Source organism: Cornus florida, unplaced genomic scaffold (genome assembly GCF_030987335.1).
Source record: "Cornus florida cultivar Cherokee Brave unplaced genomic scaffold, ASM3098733v1 CherokeeBrave_3.0.0_Hap2_Chr02, whole genome shotgun sequence".
Classification (NCBI taxonomy): domain Eukaryota; kingdom Viridiplantae; phylum Streptophyta; class Magnoliopsida; order Cornales; family Cornaceae; genus Cornus; species Cornus florida.
The window spans coordinates 9,946,732-9,972,270 of record NW_026775572.1 but is presented as its reverse complement, the minus strand read 5'-3'; the positions used below and the strand labels follow the sequence as shown (position 1 = coordinate 9,972,270).

The following is a 25,539-nucleotide window of genomic DNA, read 5'->3' as shown; positions in this document are numbered from 1 at the left end:
ATAGATTCATAAATACTTTGAATTGAATCATAAACACCCACCATACTATTTACCCATTTCTTTAAGCTTTGTTCATATATGATTGTTTAGGCTTTGAGTTATTCTTGCTTTCTTCCAATTTCTTTGAGTTGTTTGTTTTCTCATTAATTGTAGTCCAAGCTATCTTTGGATGGACTTGCATTTGGTTTCCTTGCAATTTAATTCATGTCTCTTTGTATCCATTCTTTTTCATTGATGTGATCGCTTCATTGAGGTCATTTTTTGAAGACGAATCATCAATAACACTCAATGTATATAATTAAACATTAGTCCACAAACACCATTAATAGTTTGTAATCACCAAAATCACTAGATTGTCCTTGGTTAAAGGCTTTGTGCCAACAAAAACCTACGTACTTTTAAGATCTTTTATTCCATTTAATTCCCAAATCACTAAATCTTTTATTTATACCCTTATTTTGTAGTTGTAAATTTATTCAAGATTTGATATATGATCTATATTTTTATTATATCTTTAATTTTTAATTACTTATAAATATTGCATTATATATATATATATATATATATATATATATATATATATATATATATATGATTAATTTAAATTCAATATAAGAATGTTTGGTACGTTTTTTTTTTTTTTTTTTTTAATCTTTTCTATATGACAAGTACAGTAGTGGTATTTAAAAAGCAAATTTAAAGGAAATGCCATTTTGAATTTTTATTAACAATTAATTAATTTGCTTAGGGATTCGGTGTTCTAGGCCTCTTATTTAAGGAATTACAAAAACTAAATAAATAAATAAATAATAGTCAACAAAGATATCTTAAATGTCACGAAAACAAATTTGTTGCAAAAATGGCATTTCGCCACAAGGATTGAAAATTCATGGCAAAATAGTTCTTAATTGCCACGAAAACAAATTCGTTGTAAAAATGACATTTTGCCACAAGAATTGAAAATTCGTGGCAAAAGATACTATTTGCCACGAATAAAGCATCGTTGCGAATTCCTAATAGATTTGGCACGAAAATAGTTACGTGGCAATAGAGTATATCATAACCACAACTAATAATTCGTGACAGAATCCATCTTTTAGCCACGAGAAAAAAACTTCGTGCCAAAAAAGTATATTTGCCACGAGAATAAAATCATGGCAAATTGTAAAGTGATTTACCACAAAAATATATATGTGGCAAAAGAAACATACAATTGCCACGAACAAAAATTCGTGACACAAATAGCATTTTTGCCACAACTTTGTATGTTGTCTCTAATTCGTTGTGGCAAAATTGACATTTTACCACAAATTTTTAGGTCATCCCTAATATTCGTGGCAAGAACTAGTATTTGCCATGAAAAATTTACTTCGTTGCAAACACTCATATATTAGCCACAAGAAGTTAATTTTGTGGCCAAAAGATACTTTTTGCCACAAAATTTTACGCGTGGCGAAAAATTTCATGGCAAGAGCCCAAATTTGTTGTCGTGCTTGTAGCATTCATACTGAAGTTATCCCAATGGACGACAACTTAAGTACTAATGATGTGATAACAAGCGTTCTAATCGTTGCCGAAATCATTATTTCTGAAAGCTTAGCAGCAAAAGTTATCAATCCCATTGAGATAAAATTCACACCAAAATTGAACATGCAGTTTGACACTGAGGATGAAGCATATGACTTTTACAATGCTTATGGGGATAAAGTTAGATTCAGTATTTGGTAAGAATTATACAAATAAACGCCGTAAGACAGGAAATATTACAACAAACAAGTTTATATGTTCCAAACAAGGTTTTAGGGTGATGGACAAGAGGGATATCCATACAAGAAAGCTTAGGGCTGAAACTTGAACCGGTTGTGGTGCACTGATGCAAATTAGATATGATCGCAAGAAAGGAAAGTATGTTGTATATAATTTTGTCAAATCTCACAATCATCCTATGATAATTGAAGAATGCACACATGTGATGCCATCACAATAAAGAATAAGTGTTGCCCAAGCAATTGATGTGGAATTAGCCTACCAATTTGGAGTTCCACTTGGTAATGTGTTTGAGTTAATGAGCTGGTAGGCTGGTGGGAGGCAATCAATTGGCTACACCAAAGTTGATCAACAAAATTTTCTAAGGACCAGAAGACAAGTGAGTTAGAATACAGGGAGAAAACATGGCTAATGAATTATTTCAAAATTTAATCTTGTGAGAATCCTTCATTTTTCCATACCGTGCAGTTGGATAGCGATGAAATGATAACTAGTATCTTCTGGGCAGATTCGAGAATGATAATTGACTATGGGCATTTTGGAGACGTCATCACATTCGACACGACATACAAGCTCGTCCAAAGCAACCGTCCTTTTGCGGCTTTTCTTAGTTTGAATCATCATCGAAAGACGGCTGTTATAGATGTATGACGAGGTTGCCAATTCATTTGCGTGGCAGTTTGATTCATTCTTAAATGCAATGTCATGTAAATGCTATACAGGGTTTTTTTTTTTTTTTCTTCTTGCAATCATTTTGGTCATCCTATATATACATATGTTTTAAGCCATTAATAATTGAACATGGCCATTTTTTTTCCCTTTTTTATGTGAATTACTTTTTGAAATGAAGATATTTTATTGGGGCATAATTTTTAATGAAAGTTTTATATAATATATGTATTATATTATTTTGTTTTTGCCTTTAAATTTTCAATACTGTTAAAATTTTTAGTAATGATGTATGATAAGATTGCCTATTCATTTACATGCCTTTTTGATATATTTTTGAATGTGATGTTAGGTAAAGCTCCACAAACAATTCTTACTGACCAAGATGGTGCAATGGCAAAGGCGTTGACACAAGTTATGCCGAGGATAAGACATCTACTTTGCACGTGGCACATTATAGCAAATGCACAGAAGCATGTTAGCACCATTTTTAGGAAAGATGAAGGGATAAAAAATGTGTTGAGTTAATTCATGTACTGTTATGATGATGAGGATGATTTTTGTATACAATGGGATGTAATGTTAAGGGAGTACAATGTTGTTGGTAACACATGGTTGAACAATTTGTTTGGTTTGAGAGAAAAATGGGGCTATCCATTTGTTAAACATTGGTTTACTGCTAGAATGCGAACAATGCAGCTGAATGAAAGTCTAAATAGCTGCTTGAAGAGTACTTAACTAGGAAAATGAGTATTCCGGATTTCTTCATGCACCTTGACAGGCTATTGTCGAATAAACACTACAAGGAATATCAAGCTGAGTATGGTTTACTCAGTAAGCTACCTAGACTTAAACAAAATTGTCCAATTCTAAAGCAAGTAGGCAATATGTACACGTTGAAGATTTTTGAACTTTTCCAAGACCAATTCATAGAAGCTTGTGTGGTTGCTACCGTGGAAGGAATAACTTTAGATGAAAATGGCTTACATGTTTCTAGAGTATCTATTCATGATGGCAGTATGGATCGGACTGTGATAAGGTGGGATGATGGCTTTCTAAGTTGTTCGTGCGGGAAATATGCAATGGAGGGTATTTTGTGCAACCATGTACTTAAAGTACTGAAAGACGACACTCATTATTTCAAAGAATTACCTTCTATGTATATACTTAAAAGGTGGACGAGAAAAGTTGGGGATAACAGCGTACAAGACATCCATGGATGTGAAGTCATTGCTGATCCTAAACTTAAAGTACGCAGAAGGTATAGGATGTTATGCCATTTTTTTTTTTTTTTTACAGAAATAAGCTCATTTGCATCCAAGAAAGAAGAGGTATTCAATAATTTGATGCTAAAGGGGATGAAATGGAAAAGAAAACACATTAATGTTGAAGGACAATGTTCCGATGTTGAACAAGAGGCAACCAATTCAGCTTTTTCAACTGAAAGAAGTAATAATCATGAACATAATGAAAGTATCATTGGGCAAGCCGCGACCGGAAGTAATGCCAAGGGTATAAAGAATAAAGAAACAGATGGTAAGGGACCAAGGCGCAGGAAGAAGAATAAGTTTGAACAGTTCATGCAGAGAAAAAAAAAACTATGCGAAATGAAAGGTTAATTTAATTTGTTTATTCTTATTTGATAATTTAATTTTCCAGTATATGTCATTAATATTTTGATATTAGCAACGTCCTAATTTTGTTTTTACAATGAATAAGTCTATTATTTTGTAGAAATCAAATGGCAACAATAGTGTTGGTGCAGGGGTAGGTGGCAGTGGTACTGTGCCACCTATTATATATGTGCGTGAATGTGAGTTTTCTCCTTTTGCTAAATCAAAACATTGGTTTTTTTATTTTTTTATATATTATTATAATTTTTAAGGACGATAATCTATTAACTAAGAATGTTTATATTGAAATAAGGGTTGTGACATTCCTAGCGACGCCACTTGGATTTACGAAGATCGTCACCCATGTGCACGTTTATATTTGGAAACAAATATCGACCAAACGGCATACTGTCCTACCACTAACTTCAGTCATCCTAGGACTCCATCAACTGAACACATATAAAAAAACTTTTATTCTGAACTAGGTATATAAAAATTAAGTTCAACATTATTTCATACTTTTGAAATCCACCGGCTAATGAACATTGACAATATATTGGCAGGGGACTCCATTGGTTTCGTATCATGAATGCCAATTCTCAGATTATCTTGTAAGTTTATCTCTTATAAAATTTATGTTTGCGCGATATATTCTAAACATGTGTGTTTTAACTTTGCATTAATTAACGAATGTACAAACATTATTTTTGTATAATCCATTCTAAGGATGTTGATCACACTAGTGGTCATAGTAATTCGATGCCAATGTCCGAGGAGACAACATCTGTGATCAATCCTCGAGCTCGACAAAAGTTGTTCTGAGTTAAAAAATTCTTGACAATAATTAATTTTGTATTTATTTTGTTTGTCATATATGTCGAAGTTGATCACACTATTGTTAGTTGTATGCTGATGAGAAATTGATGGCTCGACTTTATTTGTGATGGTGTATAGGTATGCTATGGTGGATGGATGAATGAAAAGATATTGGTATAAAAAATATATCCCCTTTTGTGTAAATGTATGGATAACCTGTTCACTTTATTTGTGATGGTGTATAGGTACGAATGAAAGCATTATATTGGCTGTATGATTTTAATTAAGGTCATTTATGTCAATTGAAATATGTATGTGTATATATGTTGTTTAGTCCATTTTGTTTTTGATTTGGGATAGATTGAAACCATCAATTTCAAGGTGACATTGTTTTGTGAATGGCATCTGGCTATTTTCTCTAATGATGGCGATATTTAGTTGCCTTTTGCATATGGCGATTTTTTGTTAGATAGTGCTAATTAAACTGTCCATCCCAAAAGTTCCATTATGTTACTTCAAAAGTTAAATACAACATCACACTACATATATCACATTACAGACATTGTATTACGTATATCACATTACATACAGAAAACGACGTCAACGGTTACCATTAGTTGACTATAACTTTTTCTCCAATGATGCCAGACACCATCAATATGTGGAGATCGCAATGACAAAGATTACATTTTATTTTCTCCTCATTTATTCGCTCGACCATCCACCATTTGACATGAACTATGTCACCTTCATAGTTCGGTGGTCCATAATCTTCCTCACAACAAGCGGGAATATTAAGAAATAACCTATTTGATCACCCTCTCTTCACTATTGAAATCATTATGTTTTATGATCATTTTATTTGTTATGTTTGTGTTCATGCTCAAAAGTTGTTGAATACCATTTACTTTATCAGCATCATTGTCATATATTAATGCAATAGCCAAAGCAAACTTACAACCAGTATGCTGAAGATATGCACCTTTGGTTAGAATACTTACCCCATTTACCCGATTTTGATACAAGAAAAATAGCTCTACATCTAACATAAAGTTATTAAAAAAAAAAAAAAAACCAACTAAATTACTTTCACAATTCAGTAAAGTGAGTATAAGCAACGTACCACTCCAAAGACAAACATAGCCTCTAGATTGCCATCATCAACACACTTTTACATGAACACGCATTGTAAATAGTAAGTATCACTGGTACCCCCCATCTATATTTCGAACAAGGATTTAAAAATGAGATATTGTAACATATGTGGCTCCAAACACACCATAACTAACTTACGAGAACTGCACATATTGAAACACTTTTAACTTTTTTTCCTCAATGAAGAAAATATTATAAACATAAAACAATAATGTACAAAGAATGATAGTGAGGTAACACCCCTCACTGAAACCACCCAAGGCAGCAAAGGAATTGTAGACAATCCTGCAGCTACACTAAGCTCCTAAGAACATAAAACATCCTGAAGAGAAATCGCAGCTATATGTAAAACATCCCAAACAATGCATTTCAAAAGAATGGAAAGAGATCTAGTTACATCATTATGACTTCTAACATTCCTATCATTTATCATATAACCTGTTATATGAAAAAAATAAAAAAATAAAAAAAAATATATAAACTACCACTTATCACAAGTAAATCGTTACCGTTGTTGAAGTTGTAGTAGGTCTTGAAAATTATTTGCCGCCACTCTACTAACCACCTCAGTGAGCAACGGTGGTGGGAGTTCTTCTACTTTCATTTTTAGACTACTTGCTTTGTTTATGCTGGTTACCTTTTGGGAGAAGGTTAACCAGTATATCCCGAAAGGGAAGAACTTATGTTAGATATGTAGTCAATATGCATAGCCAATTAATGTGGTAGGTTAGGATTAGTTGAACACAATTTCTTGTAATAAGTTACAGGTATTGGCTGTAAATGTATAATTAAACGCACTACTTGTTTGATATGATATGCACTGCTTGTCTGCTTGTTTGGCTGTAAATGTATAATTAAACTATTTATGAAAAGTTGTGTATTTGCCTAAAAATAATGGTCACACGACGCCACTTGGATTTTCTAATGATTATAAATCTGGATTCCGTAAGGAGTACAAATCAATCATGTATATATATGACTGTCTTCGTATCCAAAATATCATATATGTAGTACTTGGATGAAATGGCGAAACTAGCTAGGAAAAGTTGTGTAATTGCCTAAAAATAATGGCCACACTATTTACGAAGGATTTTCTAATCAATATAAATCTGGATTCTGTAAGTAGTACAAATCAATCATGTGTATATATATATATATATATATATATATATATATATATATATGACTCTCTTCGTATCCAAAATATCATATATGTAGTACTTGGATGAAATGGCAAAACTAGTTAGGAAAAGTTGTGTAATTGCCTAAATATAATGGCCACACTATTTACGAAGAATTTTCTAATCACTACAAATCTGGATTATGTAAGGAGTACAAATCAATCACCCCGGGCCACAGTATATTTAAATTTTTCTATATTTTTTCTTTCTTTATATATTTCTTTGACCTCTCTAACCTTCTCTCTCAATACCTCTAATAGTGCATCTCTCTTTCTCTGTTTAGGCAAGAGGTGTACAATAATCTCACATGGGATCATCCTCAACCTCAAGAAATCATTCTTACCCCTATGGAGTTGGTTTGAAAGAATATTACTGCCATTGTGGAGTTAAAAGTCTTTTGAAAATTTCAAATACAGCTAAAAATCGAAGTATAAGGTTTTATGGTTGTGTAAACTATAGAACTGCTTCATGTGGTTTTTTAAGTTGGGAAGATGAAGAGTTGCCTGAGTACTACCGCAAATTAATTTGGGATTTTATGACAGAGGTAAGAGAGTTACGATGAGCTAAAGCATCAACAACAATTTCAGAAGCACCCACAAATGTTAATGGTCAAAGGTCACTAGAGATAGAGAATATGGTAGTGGACTTGGGAAGAGAACTGGAAAAAAAGTGTTGAAGTTCATCCTTGTGTCAGAATGATATGTTCCATTGCCTTTTTTCTCTTCGGGTTCTTAATCTATATTGTAATTTTTAAAATAGTGATGTGAATATGTGTAATTTGGGTTTTTAGTTAATGAATGAGTATAAGATCTTCCTGTTATATATCATTCATCATCCTGCTAATTATTCTTAATTTCTTCATTATCTTCCTGTTTTAATTTCTTCAATCATAACCTTCACACTTAAACTAAGTACATTCACCCTTTTCAAACTTAAACTAAGTACATTCACCCTCTCAATTAAGTATTCACATCCTGCTATTTAAGTAATAGCATATATAAAACTATATGAATTCACCATACTGTTATGTTCTTATTTGAAGTGAAAATAGAGAAAAATAATATCTATGTATATATGTATCAAAGAGATGAGTCATTGATCTCGGCAATTCTAAATAAACAATAGCAAATGCTTTTCCAGAATTTCACCCAAATTTTAACATTTTTGCACAAGTTTCATTATGTTTCTTCACAAATTTTAATTGCAAAGCATATGAATACAGATTCACCATATGAATACAGTGCCCAAACCATATTGGAGCAACAAAATATAGGCTCTCATAAGCTTAGATTTCGTAAAAGAATCAATCAAATAAACTTATTGAGATAGGAAAACTAGTTTAAAATATTCACCATATGAATACAGCGCCCAAATTTCTACAAAACTAACCTCTACAATCCAAACAAAGCCCAAATTTATACAAAACTAACCTATACAAAACATTAACATAACAGCCCCATACAAGTCAGCATCATTACAAGGTAGGACAAAAATAACACGGAGTAACTTTCATGATAAAAGGCATTCCAACAACAGCTCATTAAACCTTAACATACCACCAGCTTCATCACCACCTAAAATTAAAGCTTGCAACCTGGTGTAAATTTAACTTTTCTCCCATGTTTGGCGCTGTTGTTCAAAATCTCTTGCCTACATTCGTTTAAAGGATTGGTCAAAAGTTGCAGTGCCATTTCTATACGGATCATAGTAGAGTCCGTCTGTACCGTTACATAGAAGTAAAATACTGTTAGGAAAAAGTATATATTATGTTTAAATAACTGTAAAATAGAAAAATATTTCACAATGACACTATACTAACATTGAAGCTTCCCAACAATCTTCTACTTTCCCATAACTCCATGAACCTCATAAGAAAAAGTCCACATGAATGTCTGAACAATAATTAAAAATTGTATAAGATAGCTACTGAGGAAGTTCGTGACAAAACATATAGGTAATAAGGTAAATAACAAAAAAAATTCAAAAGTATAAAGTTAAACATACGGGTCAGGCTGTACGGGTAAATCTTGATGCTTTATGATATCATAACGATCCAATTTCTCTCCTAGTGCAATGTCAAGAAAATCTTTCTGTAATACGAAAACAAATTACTAACAATATGATCATATCAAAGTAACAAAAATGAAATGAATTAGAATAGAAGAGTTATATACCACCAATAAACCATAGTTTGTGTGCCTAAAACCAACTCCGCTACTACATATGTAATGAATAAGCTTACCCGGATGGTGAATGACAAACAAGAACCAATGATTACTGACGTATGCATGGAAATAAAACTATTAAACATTAATAACATATTAGTAGTGAAAGATTATCACAACAGGAAACCATAGGCAAAAGTCAAGGATTGTTAAAGAAAATAACATACCAACTCAGATTTATGAAAATCGCTGGTCTTTGTTTTTAATTTTCTACAGTATTTGTCCTAAGCACTCACCAAGCGTTTCTTGCGCTCCTCCTTATTACTTACAAACTCCACATTCTCATCTTTAATGCAACTTACCGCAAAGGTGGAAAAATAGTACTTCATTTTCTTCTCATCTTGTTTTTTGTTTAGAAGCGTCAAAAAACAATCAATTACCTATAAGAAAGGAAAATCATATGTTGAGGAGAAAAAAAAAAACCAAATTGAACATGGATTAAAAATATGAATGAGGGTTAATATTCATGTAATCCACTCACAACATTTGTCACCCATTTATCACCGAACATCATAAGAACATCAGCCCGATTTAGCTTTGCAACATCAATACTTACCAAAGTTTCACTAACATAAAATAAAAAAATAAGTATTTATGATACATTGAACAGAAGATTAAGCGTAAAAAAGGGCATGCTTAAAAGCTGTCATAAGCCCATTTTATCCATTACTTACTTTTTGTCACGATCAAGGGCTCTGGCATATTTCAACAACATTTTGTCATCAGTACTGAGTCTAATTTTTTTCTTAAACTCTGTTTGTTCCCAGGGAGAGCGTGCATATTGTGACCTACCTTGTCGACGACCACTAATAGTTTCTTTGGGGACATAATCATCAACTTCTGTCATGTATAATCAATATCAATTATTAATTTAAGGTAATCATAATAGTATAAATGGTTGAGCATTTAAAGAATTATACCTGTAGGGATGTTTGAGAAATTGATATCCTTTTGTGCCTCTTACACAACATTTAAGCCATCTTCAACACCCTCCCCTGTTGCATTGTTACCCGTCCCAGCATGAGCCTTGGTCAGTATTTGAGATACTAGCTTCAACGTTTGATTCTTCTACATTATTAAAGGACCTTTGAACTTAGTCAGAATTGTTTAAACTATCATCAACTCCACATTCATCATCAGATTCAACAATGTCATTTTCATTAATGTTTACTCCTTCACCGCTTATTCCATGAACCACCGTATGGGGATCGGACGAGTTGCTTTGCGGATGCATATTCAAATGCTCACCACTTTCTTCTCCAATACTTGTGTGACCTGAACTGGTGTTACCTTCCACACTACCTTTCCTTCGTTTCTCCCGTCGCCTTTCCCTAATAGGTTTAAGTCTCCTGAAAATTTGGTTAGTAATTTGAAGTTGCATCTTCAATTCTTGAAAGCAGCACTGCAGACATCAGATAATAAGTTAAGAAGTTGCAATCTTATGACAATAAAAACAAATATACAAAATAACATAATGTAATGTAAACTTGATAAAAATAATCCATTTATTAATGGAATGTATATTTACCTTGTATTTTGAGTCCGAACTTGTATCGGCAGTTGGATTGGTCATACGAGATGTAGAATGTGAGGGTGACGAATAATAATCAATGATACGGACTTCATGACCACTTATACAATTGGTTGTGGGACGAGCCTATCACAAGTGTTTTACACTCGGTTATATAAATGAATACAACTATGGGGGTGTATGCTTTAATTAATAAAAAATTAAAAACTCGAATGAGATATAGTAAAAACTACAAGTACAAAAAAAATTTAAATTACTTGACCATGTCCAAAGCCTCCCATTTTTTCCTCCTATTGAAGGCATTTCTTTACATTCTCATCTGTCCAAAAACTCATAGATTGGACATCCCCTTTGCCGGGTCATTTCACATCAACTCGGATGCGATATAGTAACTGAATTCAATGACATCAAATAATTAACATATATACACTTGGCTTGAGATATAGAGGTTTGAGGAAAGGCTTTTCTTTATCCAATATACTATGTATTTTAAAAAGCAACATTCAGTAAAAAAAGATTATACTTGCAGAAAAATTAAACAGCCTGCCCAAGTCTGTCTTTCTTTTCCTGGCTTTTTCAAGGGTTCAACCAAATGTATATAAATATAACCACACCAGTTGTAAGTCTTAATTGAATCGACTTTGTTCATAGATTCAAACCCCCTTAGGTGGGCATTATTCCTACCATTTGGCCTAAGGACTATTGCACATGCAAATAGAACAAATGCTCGCTTAAAATCGTCACCAACATCAAGTTGTGTAACCTTGTTTTGCAAAGCATTTATGTGCATCCCTCCCGGATTACAAAATCCACAGTTATTTATATATTCTGCTTCAACATCAGAACCTTCCAGCACGTTCGTCTCCCCACAAGGCAAGCCAAAGATTAAATTGACATCATGTGCCGAAATGGAGATTCATTGTGGCCGACTCTAAGAAGACCTGTGTGGTAGGCGAAGTTACTAAATATATAATGAAAGAGGTTACGATCCAGATGCGAGCATTTCAAGTTCAGCAGCTGCCCAAAGCCAATTTCCTCAATCGCCTTGATCTTCTCAGCACCAAGTTGGGATACACATTTGACAAATTGATCAATCGAGCATCTATGCCAATGATTCTGATTTTTCTACGGATAAAAGTTCAATTAAATGATAAATTACAAAACAAAAATAATATAAACAAGGGAGCGTGCCTTAAATAATTAAACAATAATAAGAGGGAAGGGAAGGCAAAATGACATAATACCTTTTGTTTGGGGGCTTGTTTTGGTGCATTTTTTTTTTTTTATTTCCACTTCTTCCTTTTCCCACTCATCCTTGAAAGGTTGCTTTTCACTTTCACTCATTTTATTCCAAGCTTTTCTGGCATCTTTACTGATTTAGGCATAATCAAGTCTTGTCCAATCCTTGGAAGGGTTTTCTGCTTTGCACTTATCTTGATAATATTTCCTGAAATTATAAACACAATGAATAATTACAAAATTTAATACATTTAAATTTTTGTAAACTTTATTGTTTAATTACATTGCCACTTTGTTTTCCAGACATCAACATATATATCACTAAGAAAAGAACATTGGTGCAATACATCAATTTAAAAATATAACGTAATTAAATCAAGTTTAGTTAAAAAAAAGAAGAAGTTAAAATCAGTACCAAGGATCTTCATAACATTACTTGATAACATCACACTCCACAAAATAAGTCCAGCATAAACAATTTTGCAAGTGTTTTTTTAAATAGGCGCGAATCCTCTGAAGTGCAATAATGAAAAGAGCCACATCTTTTTTTCTTTTTTTTTTTTTCTTCAAAATATTAAGAAAACATACACTTAGGTATAGATTATTTAACATAGGTAAATGAAAATTTTTGAGTAAAGTTTAATGTTAATTGCCACACTCACCACCTTCACTATCAAAATAAAAAATTTGGCAAAGTTTATTATTAATTGCCACACTCAACACCTTCACTATCAAAATAAGGTATTCACATTGTGCTGAAAAACTAATAGTCACACATAAATCTAACTCAATTCAACATGGTGATGTTATATATACACTTATATACTAATATATATTCAGTACCTTAGTCTCAAAGCATTCTTGTATATATATACACATATACATATATATATATACATATATTTAGTTATTATATTTCTTTCTAATCAATATATATTCAGTACTTTAGTCTCAATATTTTCTTATTCTATTTCTTTCTAATCAATTTTTGTATTAATAAAATCAATAACTTCAATAAAAAATATATATCAATAACATAATTTATCATTACAAAAAGAAATTTTTTAAAATAATAACAGAATACATGAAATTTATAATAATTTGATCTCATTGTCATTCAAGGTTTGAAAATATACCTAAATTTGAAGAAGCAAGGTCCATGATGGCTTGCAGTTCCTCCTTTCCGCTTCAGTTTTGAACTTCCTACATTGTTTTTCAAACTCTCACTCTGTCTCGATCGATAAATAACCTTTCTATGCTTTAAATGAGCTCCATCTTCAATCTCATCGGTACTGCTTGATGATTGAGACAGAGAACTGGCAGAAGGAGAGTATAAAGCATCATCAGAATTACTTTCACTATCTAAAGCAATTCTTTTTCCATCGCATTTGGACACATTACTCTACCTTTTTAGACCGCATTTGGCCACATCTTTTTTTTTTTTTTTGTTCATCTCCTTTGGTTTTTACTGCATTTTTTCCCTTTTTTTCAGCGCGCTTGGCCACATGCTTAATCCTTCCTATTTGATGTTCCTAGTTTATGAGTTCATAATGAGATGTTGCACTTATAAAAACAGAGATCATAATAACACTTAAAATAAATTTAGAAGCTTAAAAGATCATATTATTTATATTTTATTTGAAGTTAAAAGTTAAATTTTATCATATCAAAAAAGCATCCAAAAAAACACAGTCACATGTTAATTTAAAGAGGATTTTGAGAGGGATTGTGAGGTATTTGGTTGTCAACAATTTTCACTTTTATGTAATTGCATTTTTAATATTTTGAAGAAAGAAAAAAAAAAAAACAGATGTGGTTCTTTTCGTAATTTTTTTAAACATCAAGTATTTTGTTTGGTATGAAAGTAATTTGAACACTATAAAAGAATTCCATGATTCACTTATAGAGAATAACTAAATTTATTATTTCTTTGATACATGGGAATTAAAAAAAAATAAGCTATGACTATTTTCATTATGTTTCCAAAAATAATGAGACGTGGCCAATTTACACCCACAATAAACTGCACTGCAGGGGACCGCAAGAAAAGGGACAGTAGAGGATTTGCACCCCAATGAACCATCTCCTTTTTCATTATCCTATGGCTAAGGATGGATAGCCGATATTTTTGGTGTTCAGTGAGTAATGTCAGATTCCACAAAGACCATGCTTGAAGCTTGCAGAGGTTGTGCAATGGGGAGTCAAGTTAAAATGAGTTGATGGCAAAATTTAATTTCAAATAATATGTTGAATTGAGTTAAATTTATGTGTGACATTAGTTAGTTGGCACTATTTGAATACCTAATTTTTAGAGTGAATGTAGGGTTATGTTGAGTTGAGTTAAATATATGTGTGACATTAGTTATTCGGCATGGAGACAGCTGAACAAAATGACTATATTGTTTTGGAACTATCTTATATAGTGCTTATGGTTTGTCCATACAAAACATTGCAGTTCAGAGTTTATAAGTTGGAATTTGGTCAAAAGAAGTGGGTAGAGGTAAAATCTTTAAGTAATTACATGTTATTTTTGGGTGGGAATCACTCGATGTCACTCTCTGCTCACGATTTTCTAGAATATAAGGCAAATTCAATTCACTTCACCGACAATTACTGGGATCGAATGGATGAGCATTACTTGTACGGGGGCCACGATTTGGGTATATTCAACTTGGATGATAGAAGTGTTGAACCGTTCTATCAATGCAATATGCAGAAAATTCAACCACCGCCCTTTTGGGTTGTTCCTAACCCATAGTAACTAACTACATGATATAGGGCAGATGCCAAGCAAAGTTTCTTCTTCAGATTTTGTTTTATTTCTTTGGAATGCTGACTTTTTTGTATTCAGAATTGTTGTTTACATTTTTAAAGAATATCAAGTTTGTTCTTTGCAACTGCAGCCATAGTAGCAAGTATTCCTGGGTTCCTTACAAATATATACAATATTTATCTTAAAGTTCTTGTTTCTTTACTTGAGACCACAGACTTACAATCCTTATGCGATTCAAAAATAGTTATTTTATCACTTTCCATGTGGCATCACAGAAAGAGAACCTCTTAATCACGGAATCTAGTTTAGAGCAACTCAACAGAGTGATCCAATGACCTCACCAAAATCTTCATGTTCTCATCATGACCAAACTGCAAGTTCAACAAAACAGTCCTCAAGGTACAAACCCAGTTTTGAGTTACTCCTGAAGTCCTACCCAATTTTTTTTTTTTTTTTTTTTTTTTTTTTTTTTTTTTTTTTTTTTTCGGAAGGTGAAGTCCTACACAACTTGCAAAGTACGTAATGCATCCTAAACATATTTCAATATCCACTAAGATACCAACCCTCACCAAATACAACTCCAAAGATTCCACAAACCTGTTACCCTTCAGTTAGTGTATTAGACAGAGCAAATTGCAAGCATGTTATCTAGAAGTGGATATAAATAATCCACCATCCACCAACATATTATCAAACTCCGTTTGTCTATCCTGACAATTTAGAGATCAAAACAACAATTGATGCTTCTAATCACATTACCGTGGCTTCGAATTCCATCCCCAGAAAAACATGAGGAACACTTATTTTTTTGAGAAGTAGAAAGCATCCCCAAGACCCGAAATCATATTTCACTCAGTATCTTAAATTAGTTGAAGAACAAGTAACCCCCCCACCCCCCCCCCCCCCCCCCCCCCCCCCCCCCCTTCCTTCACAGATCATTACCAAAAGATGAAGCCCTCATCTTCAAACCTTGACAGAAATCCCAACTGAATAGATAAATAAATAAATCAAGTTGTTCAATTGTTTCCGATAGAGATCCTAAACCCTTAGTAAGCTAGCTACCCAGCTTGGAAAGAAAAACCCTAAACCCCTAAAACAGAGGACCGTAATTCGTCATAACAAGCTGGTCTCTACAAAAAACAACAACGACAAAAAAAAAAAAAAAAAAAAAAATGGGACTATCAAACTTTCAATGGAATAGACACTGACGTTGATCTTCCTTCACTCTTTAAAAATAACACTGACCTCACTTGTCAGTGATTTCAGACTAAGATTTTGTTTTATAGCCCAATTCAACACTTACTACTGAATTGATTTAAGTGTTCATCGAATCAAGTGTGGTTGATATTGCATTTTGAATCACTTTTAATATAAGTGTTGCTTAAATTTGTGTAAAATTTTAAGTGGCAATGACTTCACTTATGAGTTACCAGTGAATGTTGAACACTTAAAATCCAATAAAATATATAATTTTCTTTAAAAATAAAAACAATTTCATATTGCAGCTTAAAGCACCAACACTTAAAATTCAGTTATTAGAATTTTCAATACTTAACTTGCACTTTTATCAAACACCACCTAACTCTGCTAACAGAGCTTGCAAAATCACCATACTAACTATGAATAAGGTATTACTCCGTTAGGTCTTTCTGGTCCAGAGCCGGCAGACTAAACTAAAAAACATTGCCTTTGTCAAAATACAAGATTGAACTATCTCATTAAAAGTTCTCTTTTTCTTTCACTCTTTTATTTTATTTTATTTTATTTTTTTTTATCATTGCATCTTCTCTTTCTCTGATATGCTTAGAGGAGGTCAGTGCAATTGTCCCAATTCTAAACAGGAAATGATGCATACAGAAATAACATAAGAACTATATATAAATATACATATATTATTGATTGAAAGTGAAACCGTATATAATAGATTCTCAAAATTCAGCATAAATGCCTGAAGCTTAACTAACAGAAGAACAAATAACAGAAATCTCTAAAATAGAAGGGACTAACAACCAAAAGGCAAACAGATTGTAAGAGAAACTAACAACCAAAAGGCAAACAGATTGAATACGATAGTTGTAAAGTAATTAGAATGGACTTGAAACAACCTTAAAGTAAGCATGTCTCTTATAACAATTTCAAAACTTTTTTATGCAGATAAAATGAAATTATTTAAAATTGTATCAGCAGAGATGTTTTGATGCATGTCAAAATATTTACCAATGCAATCAACATCAACTCAAATCCAAAAACCTACAACCTACCAAATTCGGCAATACCAGAGAAGAACCCAGAAGCGAAGCAAACCGTGGCCAGAGAAGAACCCAAAATCACGGCGCAGGAATTTGACGGCACAACAAACCAAGGCCGATAAAGATCGCGACCAACAAACCCGCTGAATTTTGATTTTCGTTTCTTTGTTCGAAACCCATAGAATTTAGGGTTCTTTGGCCACCTCTTTTTCATTTTCTTTTCTTTTTAGGGTTCGTGTTTTGTTTGGTTGGTTGGTTTGGTTTAGGGCTAACTTTTGTATTGGTTAGCTTTATTTTTAGAGTTTATTTTATTTTATTTATTTATTTATTTTTTATGTAATAATTTACAATATAAGTTCCCGGAGGCGAATGTTAACGGAATAATGTGTTTTATATTATTTTAGTGGAGCCCACGTACATATTATAAACTAGATCAGACGTGGCCAAATCAAGGCCTTTCATCATTGAATTGCTGGGGACTGCAGGATAAGGAATAACATGGGGATTCGCGCCCATCAACGTAGGCCCATGTTCAAATGGGCCTTTATTGCTTAGTACTTTTTTTTGGGACTGAACAAGAAATTAGTTCCAAGTTAAACTTTGTTTAGGGCTTCAAACCTTCTAGTGGTTTGAAGGATCACTAACTGAAAGTTGACTTAAAACTTATTAAAGTTATTAGGGCATCTACACTGGCCTCCTCAAAGTATGATAGTGGGGCCCAGTAGGGGGCTCTTGGTACTGCACGTGGTATCTGATGATGAGCCTAGCGATCCCCAAAACGGATCGTTTCCATTTTTTTTTTTTTTTTTTTTGTTTTCTTTTTTTACTTCGGGCTGATAGATCAACGGTCCAAAACATTTTGGGCAATCGTAGTAGACCAATTTTCAAAATCTGTGTTTTTTTTTTCTTTTTTTAAATTTTTGGCCCTTTTATTAAAAAAAAAAAAATTCAGTAGAAAAAAAAGTAACTTTAAAAAAAATAAAAAGCAGGAAATGAATAATGAATTTTTGTTTGTTTGTATTGAACTTCGGTTTTTTTTTTTTTTTTTTTTTTTTTTGTTTGAAACTCAAATTTTTTTTAAAACTTTGTTTTCATATAACAATTCTTAGAAATTAATGAATTTTCAAAATATAGCTCTTGGTAAAATAAATAAATTTGTGGTGAAAGCATGGACATGAATATGGCGCATCACATTCTGGATGAGTTCAATAAGAGGTATAGTGGTGTCTATGCTAACACGGCTGTGATCAATCGACTACTCATCCCATGCGAGAAGGCAAAATTTTCACTGTCATCAAATGATATTGTCAAGGTCGAGGTGAAACAATTGTTAGAGTCGGTTGATTATAGCACCTCCTTCACACGCCCCAAGTTTGAGGAGCTCAATGGGTATCTTTTCGAGCCTTTGGTTAAAATTATAAGGTGTTATTTGAGGAAGTTTGCGAATGACAAGTATAGCCGCCTGCATGAGATTGTGTTGGTTGGGGGATGTTCAAACATTCCCAAACTTCGAGAAGTGGTACAGGCACAGTTTTAGAGTGAGCTGTAAATGAGGTTGAAGCCTGAATTTGTTATGGCTTGTGGTGTGGCTATGAGATATGCTCAGGAGAAGGAGAAGGCGAAGGCTACTGAGCATCAAGAAGTAACAGGGGATGAGATATCCTGCAGTGTGGCAATGATATCTGCTTATGAGAAGGATGATGCCTCGGTTACACTAGGCAGATTCGAAGCTCTGGAGAGGGATTTTAAAGCCATTCAGGGAGAAGAACCCAGAAGCAAAGCAGACCGTGGTCAAAGAAAAACCCAAAATCAAGCAGGAATTTGACAGCACACCAAACTAAGGCCGATAAAGATCGCGACAAACAAACCCGCTGAATTTTGACTTTCGTTTTTTTGTTCGAAACCCAGAGAATTTAGGGTTCTTTGGCCGTCTCTTTTTCATTTTCTTTTCTTTTTAGGGTTCGTGTTTTGTTTGATTGGTTTGGTTTAGGGCTAACTTTTGTATTTGTTAGCTTTTATCGAGGCCTTTCATCACTGAATTGCTGGGGACTGCAGAATAAGGAACAACATTGGGATTCGCGCCCATCAACGTAGGCCTATGTTCAAATGGGCCTTTATTGCTTAGTACTTTTTCTGGGACTGAACAAGAAATTAGTTCCAAGTCAAACTTTGTTTAGGGCTTTAGACCTTCTGGTGGTTTGAAGGATCACTAACTGAAAGTTGACTTAGAACTTATTAAAGTTATTAGGGCATCTGCACTGGCCTCCTCAAAGTATGATAGTGGGGCCAGTAGGGGGCTCTTGGTACTGCACGTGGTATCTGATGATGAGCCTAGCGATCCCCAAAACGGATCGTTTCCATTTTTTTTTTTTTTGTTTTCTTTTTTTACTTCGGGCCGATAGATCAAAGGTCCAAAACATTTTGGGAAATCGTAGCAGACCAATTTTCAAAATCTGTGTGTTTTTTTTTTTTTTTTTTTTTTTTTTTTTTTTTTTTTTTTTTTATAAAAAAAAGTAACTTTAAAAAAAATAAAAAGCAGGAAATATAATGAATTTTTGTTTGTTTGTATTGAACTTCTTTTTTTTTTTTTTTGTTTGAAACTCAAATTTTTTTTAAAACTTTGTTTTCATATAACAATTCTTAGAAATTAATGAATTTTCAAAATATAGCTCTTGGTAAAATAAATAAATTTGTGGTGAAAGCATGGACATGAATATGGCGCATCACATTCTGGATGAGTTCAATAAGAGGTATAGTGGTGTCTATGCTAACATGGCTGTGATCAATCGACTACTCATCCCATGCGAGAAGGCAAAATTTTCACTGTCATCAAATGATATTGTCAAGGTCGAGGTGAAACAATTGTTAGAGTCGGTTGATTATAGCACCTCCTTCACACGCCCCAAGTTTGAGGAGCTCAATGGGTATCTTTTCGAGCCTTTGGTTAAAATTATAAGGTGTTATTTGAGGAAGTTTGCGAATGACAAGTATAGCCGCCTGCATGAGATTGTGTTGGTTGGGGGATGTTCAAACATTCCCAAACTTCGAGAAGTGGTACAGGCACAGTTTTAGAGTGAGCTGTAAATGAGGTTGAAGCCTGAATTTGTTATGGCTTGTGGTGTGGCTATGAGATATGCTCAGGAGAAGGAGAAGGCGAAGGCTACTGAGCATCAAGAAGTAACAGGGGATGAGATATCCTGCGGTGTGGCAATGATATCTGCTTATGAGAAGGATGATGCCCCAGTTACACTGGGCAGATTCAAAGCTCTGGAGAGGGATTTTAAAGCCTTTCAGGATGATGTTACTTGGATTAAGGAGAGATTAAAAAAAGTAGGGTAGAACTTCTTGTGAGAGCTATTTAGTGGTTGAAAAAGTGACTTTGTTATTTTTGTGCATAGTAAACTGTTTTGAGAATTTGAATTTCAGAATGAAATTTTATATGTGGAGACTTGTTTGTTTAGATTTTAGGTATATGGTACTGTTATGCATCATAGTTCACTGTTTTGAGAAGTTGAATGTATTTTATATGTGGATGCATGTCTCTGTGGATGTAACGATTTTAGGTATAATTTGGTGGTCTGGTACCCACAACTGCACGGCCAATATCTAATTCATTCATCGTCTTCCCGAATAGGTCATGTTCCACAAACTAAAATTCCTTCAGATATGCATCGCAGAGACAGCTGTTTCTTCTTATTGTTGATGCAGTAGAGAGAGAGACAGGTTAGACAGCAGATAGAAACAAAGGCCATTATTATTATTTTTTATTTTTATTTTTATTTTTTTTGATGACCAAGAAACTCCCCTAGGCAGGGCCATTCGGACCCACCCCAAAGGCACCAAACTGGTTATACTACAGCCGACCCCACAGCCACAACACCAGATTAGTCAAAGGTGATAAAGGAGGTGGCAAGGCTCGAACCTGGGCTGATTAGTGCCCAAACCAAACACCTTACCATCTCATCCAAGCCCCTGGGGGCAACAAAGGCCGTTGTTTGATTCGTTGTTGTACTCATTTTTAATTATTATTATTATTATTTTTTATTTTTATTTTTTTGTGAAATTGCATGCTTCAATGTGACAATAGCAAAGAATAATTGATAAATAACATCAAATTAAACCGGAAACAAATGAGTTGATACATTTTTTTTTTTTTTTTTTAAAACCCAGAACTCCCCAAGACAAGACTCTTCTGGGGCACCAAACTGGAGATACTACAGCCGGCCCCACATACCACAGTACCAGGATGAGTCAAAGAACTAGCAGGGGGTAAGGCTCGAACCCGAGTGAATCAGTTACCAAGGCCAACACCTTACCATAACTGCTAGACCCCCGGGGGCGAGTTGATACTTCTTTTGTTATAACATTCGCTCTGTTGCATTAAGGCGGAAGCCAAGCCTCCCTCCTCGCTAAATAAGATACACCTGCTAGAAGAAACTCAGGAGCCACCACCATGACCAAAACCTTATTATTATTATTATTATTTTTCCTGTCATTGGCAAGAAATACACCACTCCACACCCACTTTGCCTAATTGCCTGCTTAATCTAAATTAAAATGTCACAAAAAAGAAAAAAGATAGAAATAAAGAATTAGTTAACCAGATCAAAATTCGTCATCAGGTTGAGGTTGCTTGTCCTCCTCAGCCATAAATAACAAGGATAAGGACCAAGTACACACTATCTCGTAATGTTCGATGCAAATGATGTTTTTGATTTGGTGTGGCAAGAAATGTCTATAGTCATCCTACACGTACTATACCCCTAGAGTCATCCGATGCAAATGATTTGGCGTGGCAAAAAAAAAGATTAAATTTTTTGATCTTTAATGCATGGAAAATTATTATTTTTGTAGAAGTACTGTCATGTAAACAATATGTTTTATAGTATGCAGTAATGGACATTATTTGATTCATAATTCAAATTTTAGTATAAAACATAAACTCTTCGACTAGGAAATAAAATAAAATAAATAAACTCTTCAACTAGTTGAAAAAAAGAAAATAACTCTTCTAGAATTGGTTGATTGTCATGCTGGAAACAGAGAAAGGAAAATTGAAGTAGTTAATTTGTGAGGAAGTATCTTTTATGCATGCTTTGTTCGGTCATCAAATTGTCAAGCTGTTGGTTCCTTTCTTGTTTTTATTAATTCATTTTTAAAAGTGTAACGAACTATAATTAAGTTGAAATTTTTTGATTGGTCACATACCGTTAACCTAATTCTACAAGACCAAACATAGTTACAAAGTGGCCGGGTTCAATATTTTCTTGAATTTCTTGAGTGAAAAAAGTATTTGATTTAAGAAAAATAATTTAATATATTGAAATAAGATTTTGAATAGTAATTTTTCTAACTTATAATAATAAATGAAATATTTATTTTGTTGTAAAATATACACACAATTAGACAAACAAGGGAAAGGGCTATTATACCCATAATATATTTTAGGTTTAATTACCGTAATACTTCCTGAGGTTTGCCTTATTGACATGTAGATTAAACTTTGTCAACTTTTGGACACTCACACCCCTCGCAGCTTTTTGACTTAAAAGGGATTGTTAAATGTCTAAATTGCCCCTTGATATTTAATTAATTTTTAATATAAAATATCAGAGTTTCTAAATGACCTAAATGCCCATATCATTAAAGTAACGTCTTTTCCCTTTATTTCCAACATCCTCTATCTTTAGGGATGGCAACGAGGCGGGTTTGGAGCGGGTTTCCCTAAATCCCACCCCGCCCCTTTTAATTTTTGTCAAGTCCATGCCCGCCCCGAGACCCGCGACGGGTTGAATTTTGATATCCAACCCCGCCCCGTTAGGAAATACTGTGCCCCCGTGCCCGCCCCACTAACAAATTTTTTTCTCCCACTTTTTGGAACTTAAACTCCTGCTATTTAAATGTGCAAAGCCTAGGAATGACACAACATAAATAAAATTATGTATTCTAACAAAAATAAAAAAAATAACATGCACATAACATAATTCAAAGAACATAATAAACAAAAATAAAAGTTTAATACAACCAAATCACAAGAAGTTCTAAACTCCAACTTCCACCATAACCAAAACAAAAGCAAATTTAATACCAAGTTTACATCCCAAATTAGGATTGTAAGAGATGGGTTGGGTAAGCCGCTAAAATAACTTATTAATATATATATATATTAAATATAGTTATATGCAGGGCGGGGCGGGGCGGGGCCCCTAGGATATGTATATTGAACCCTTACCCGCCCCGTGACCCTCGACGGGTACAAAATTTGTATCCATGTCCACCCCAACGGTATAATACGTGTTCCCATATCCGTTATTAACGGGGCGGAACGGGGCGGGGCCCCGGCGGGGCGGTAAAAATTGACATCCCTATCTATCTTCCATGCCGGTGATGCATTATATTTCCAGTGGGAGTTAAGCTGCTGAGGGTGAGAAGTACGTGGGGTGCAGAGGGGTAGTGTGAGGAGAGATTGGCGGATAGTGAGAATCTGGATTGTTGTGGTCTCCACAAGAGGCGGTGTCTAGTGGCGGTGATGGGTTAATTATCAATCATGTGTTAGGGTTGTCAAGAATTCAAGCTTCTCATCGTTTATCTCATATCAGGATTCGGTAATTTGATATATTGAATGGCCTTATATCTTCAAATGAATTCCTAATATCTTCAATGCTGCTACAATCACATAAATTCCCAATTAAGGATCTGTTTTGTGAGTTATAGTGTATTATTATTTATAATATAGCTTGAATTTGAATGAATTAACTATTATTTTTGTTTAAATTGAAGAACATGCATGGAGGAGATTTATTTATTTTCTCTCTCTCTCTCTTCTCACTTTGCATATGATTTCAATTGTAAACCCTTGTTTTTTTTGCCCATTATCCCTAAAACAGACACTAAAGAAACCCTAATCAGTATATATATAATTGATTGTTGTGCTTTAATATCAACATATTCATTGGAGAACAAAATACATCAAGGTGTGTGTATATATATATAGAACAAAATCCTAATACACACACAAATAGGTCAATTCACACTAATACACACACGCATATAAACGCCCCCATTTAACTCTTTTATTGCAAGGACTTTGTATGTATATATTTTTGGCAGCAATTGGCGATTTTTCTGGAGATTGATTCACATTTTAAATACTAATCAATGTTGGCCGGTATATGTGTCTGTCTATGTATATGGATGTATATACATATATTTATCTATGAATATATAAAGGTTGAAACGGTAATTTTAGGATTCAAATAAGTCAATTCACAAATCAATGGTGAGTTGAACTAAAATATACATGCTAATAAAAGTTCCTTGATTTTACATAATATAATTCACCTCAGAGAACCAACAGTGGCTTGGTTAAAAAAAAAAAGAAAACCAACAGTGGCCATGAAATTTGAATTATCTAATCACTGTATCTTACATGATACATCTAGTTTGTCATTTGTTATGTGTTCTTATAACATATAAATTAGAATGATTACCCAGCTGTCAACGAGATTTTCAAATTTTTGAGAGATCTTAGGCGAATTTTCAAATGTGATGCCCTTTGTACATAAGGTTTCACACGAGCAAAAAAATTATATGAGTACGAAATTAACATTAAAATCAGACGATAAACACATAAAATATATTAAGGTTGAAGACACACAAAGCAAAAATTAGTCTTGGTACTTGATAAAGAGCACAATCAAATTTACATTAAAAAATTTAAAAATATTCAACACAACTTAGTTACAAAAATCAAAATTCAACTTCATATTAAAGTAAATGTGACCGTCTTACATTTTGAGAGGTAAAATTATAAATTAAAGTAATCACCATCATAATTTTGTTGTTTGAATTGGGTTGAGTTAAAATTTGACCGTTGATTGCATCTATGAGTTAAAAATTTGATTGTTTGAACGGGGGCTTAACTATATTGCAGGCACGTTAGCTCAAAACTAATATAATAATAAAATAAATCAGTTTCTTGCTTAAATTTAAAAAAATTCTTTTTTCTTTTGAATAAAAAGGATAGAAACAAATTATTTTTACCATACAAATTATTGTATTACATATATATATTGCTATTATAAGTACATGTTTATTGTCATAATTTTTTTTTTGAAAGTAATTTATTGCCATAAATTTATATGATATATGATTGTGTATTGTTTTTTAATTATGAAAATTATGGCTTATAATAGATGTCTTTTAATTGATTAAATGACTAGTTACATTCAATTATGGAAAGTAATGATATTTCAGGCATATACGGTTATATTACATTACGGTACTAAATTTGACATCCTTCCAAATTGCAGGCCCTAGAC

General features: G+C 33.3%; 3 protein-coding genes across 3 annotated transcripts; all 3 read left to right on the top strand.

The window, feature by feature from the left end:
- Window positions 1-3,182: 3,182 nt before the first annotated feature.
- Window positions 3,183-4,055, top strand: LOC132295629 (protein FAR1-RELATED SEQUENCE 9-like). The gene is made up of 2 exons (XM_059793940.1): window positions 3,183-3,697; window positions 3,809-4,055. The coding sequence occupies exons 1-2, from the start codon at window positions 3,183-3,185 to the stop codon at window positions 4,053-4,055; spliced, it is 762 nt and encodes a 253-aa protein (XP_059649923.1).
- A 14,343-nt stretch (window positions 4,056-18,398) lies between these two features.
- LOC132295628 (uncharacterized) lies at window positions 18,399-18,755 on the top strand. Its single transcript, XM_059793939.1, has one exon. The coding sequence runs from the start codon at window positions 18,399-18,401 to the stop codon at window positions 18,753-18,755; it is 357 nt and encodes a 118-aa protein (XP_059649922.1).
- Window positions 18,756-19,933: 1,178 nt separating this feature from the next.
- LOC132295627 (uncharacterized) lies at window positions 19,934-20,290 on the top strand. Its single transcript, XM_059793938.1, has one exon. It carries the CDS (start codon window positions 19,934-19,936, stop codon window positions 20,288-20,290), a length of 357 nt encoding a protein of 118 aa, XP_059649921.1.
- Window positions 20,291-25,539: the final 5,249 nt, after the last annotated feature.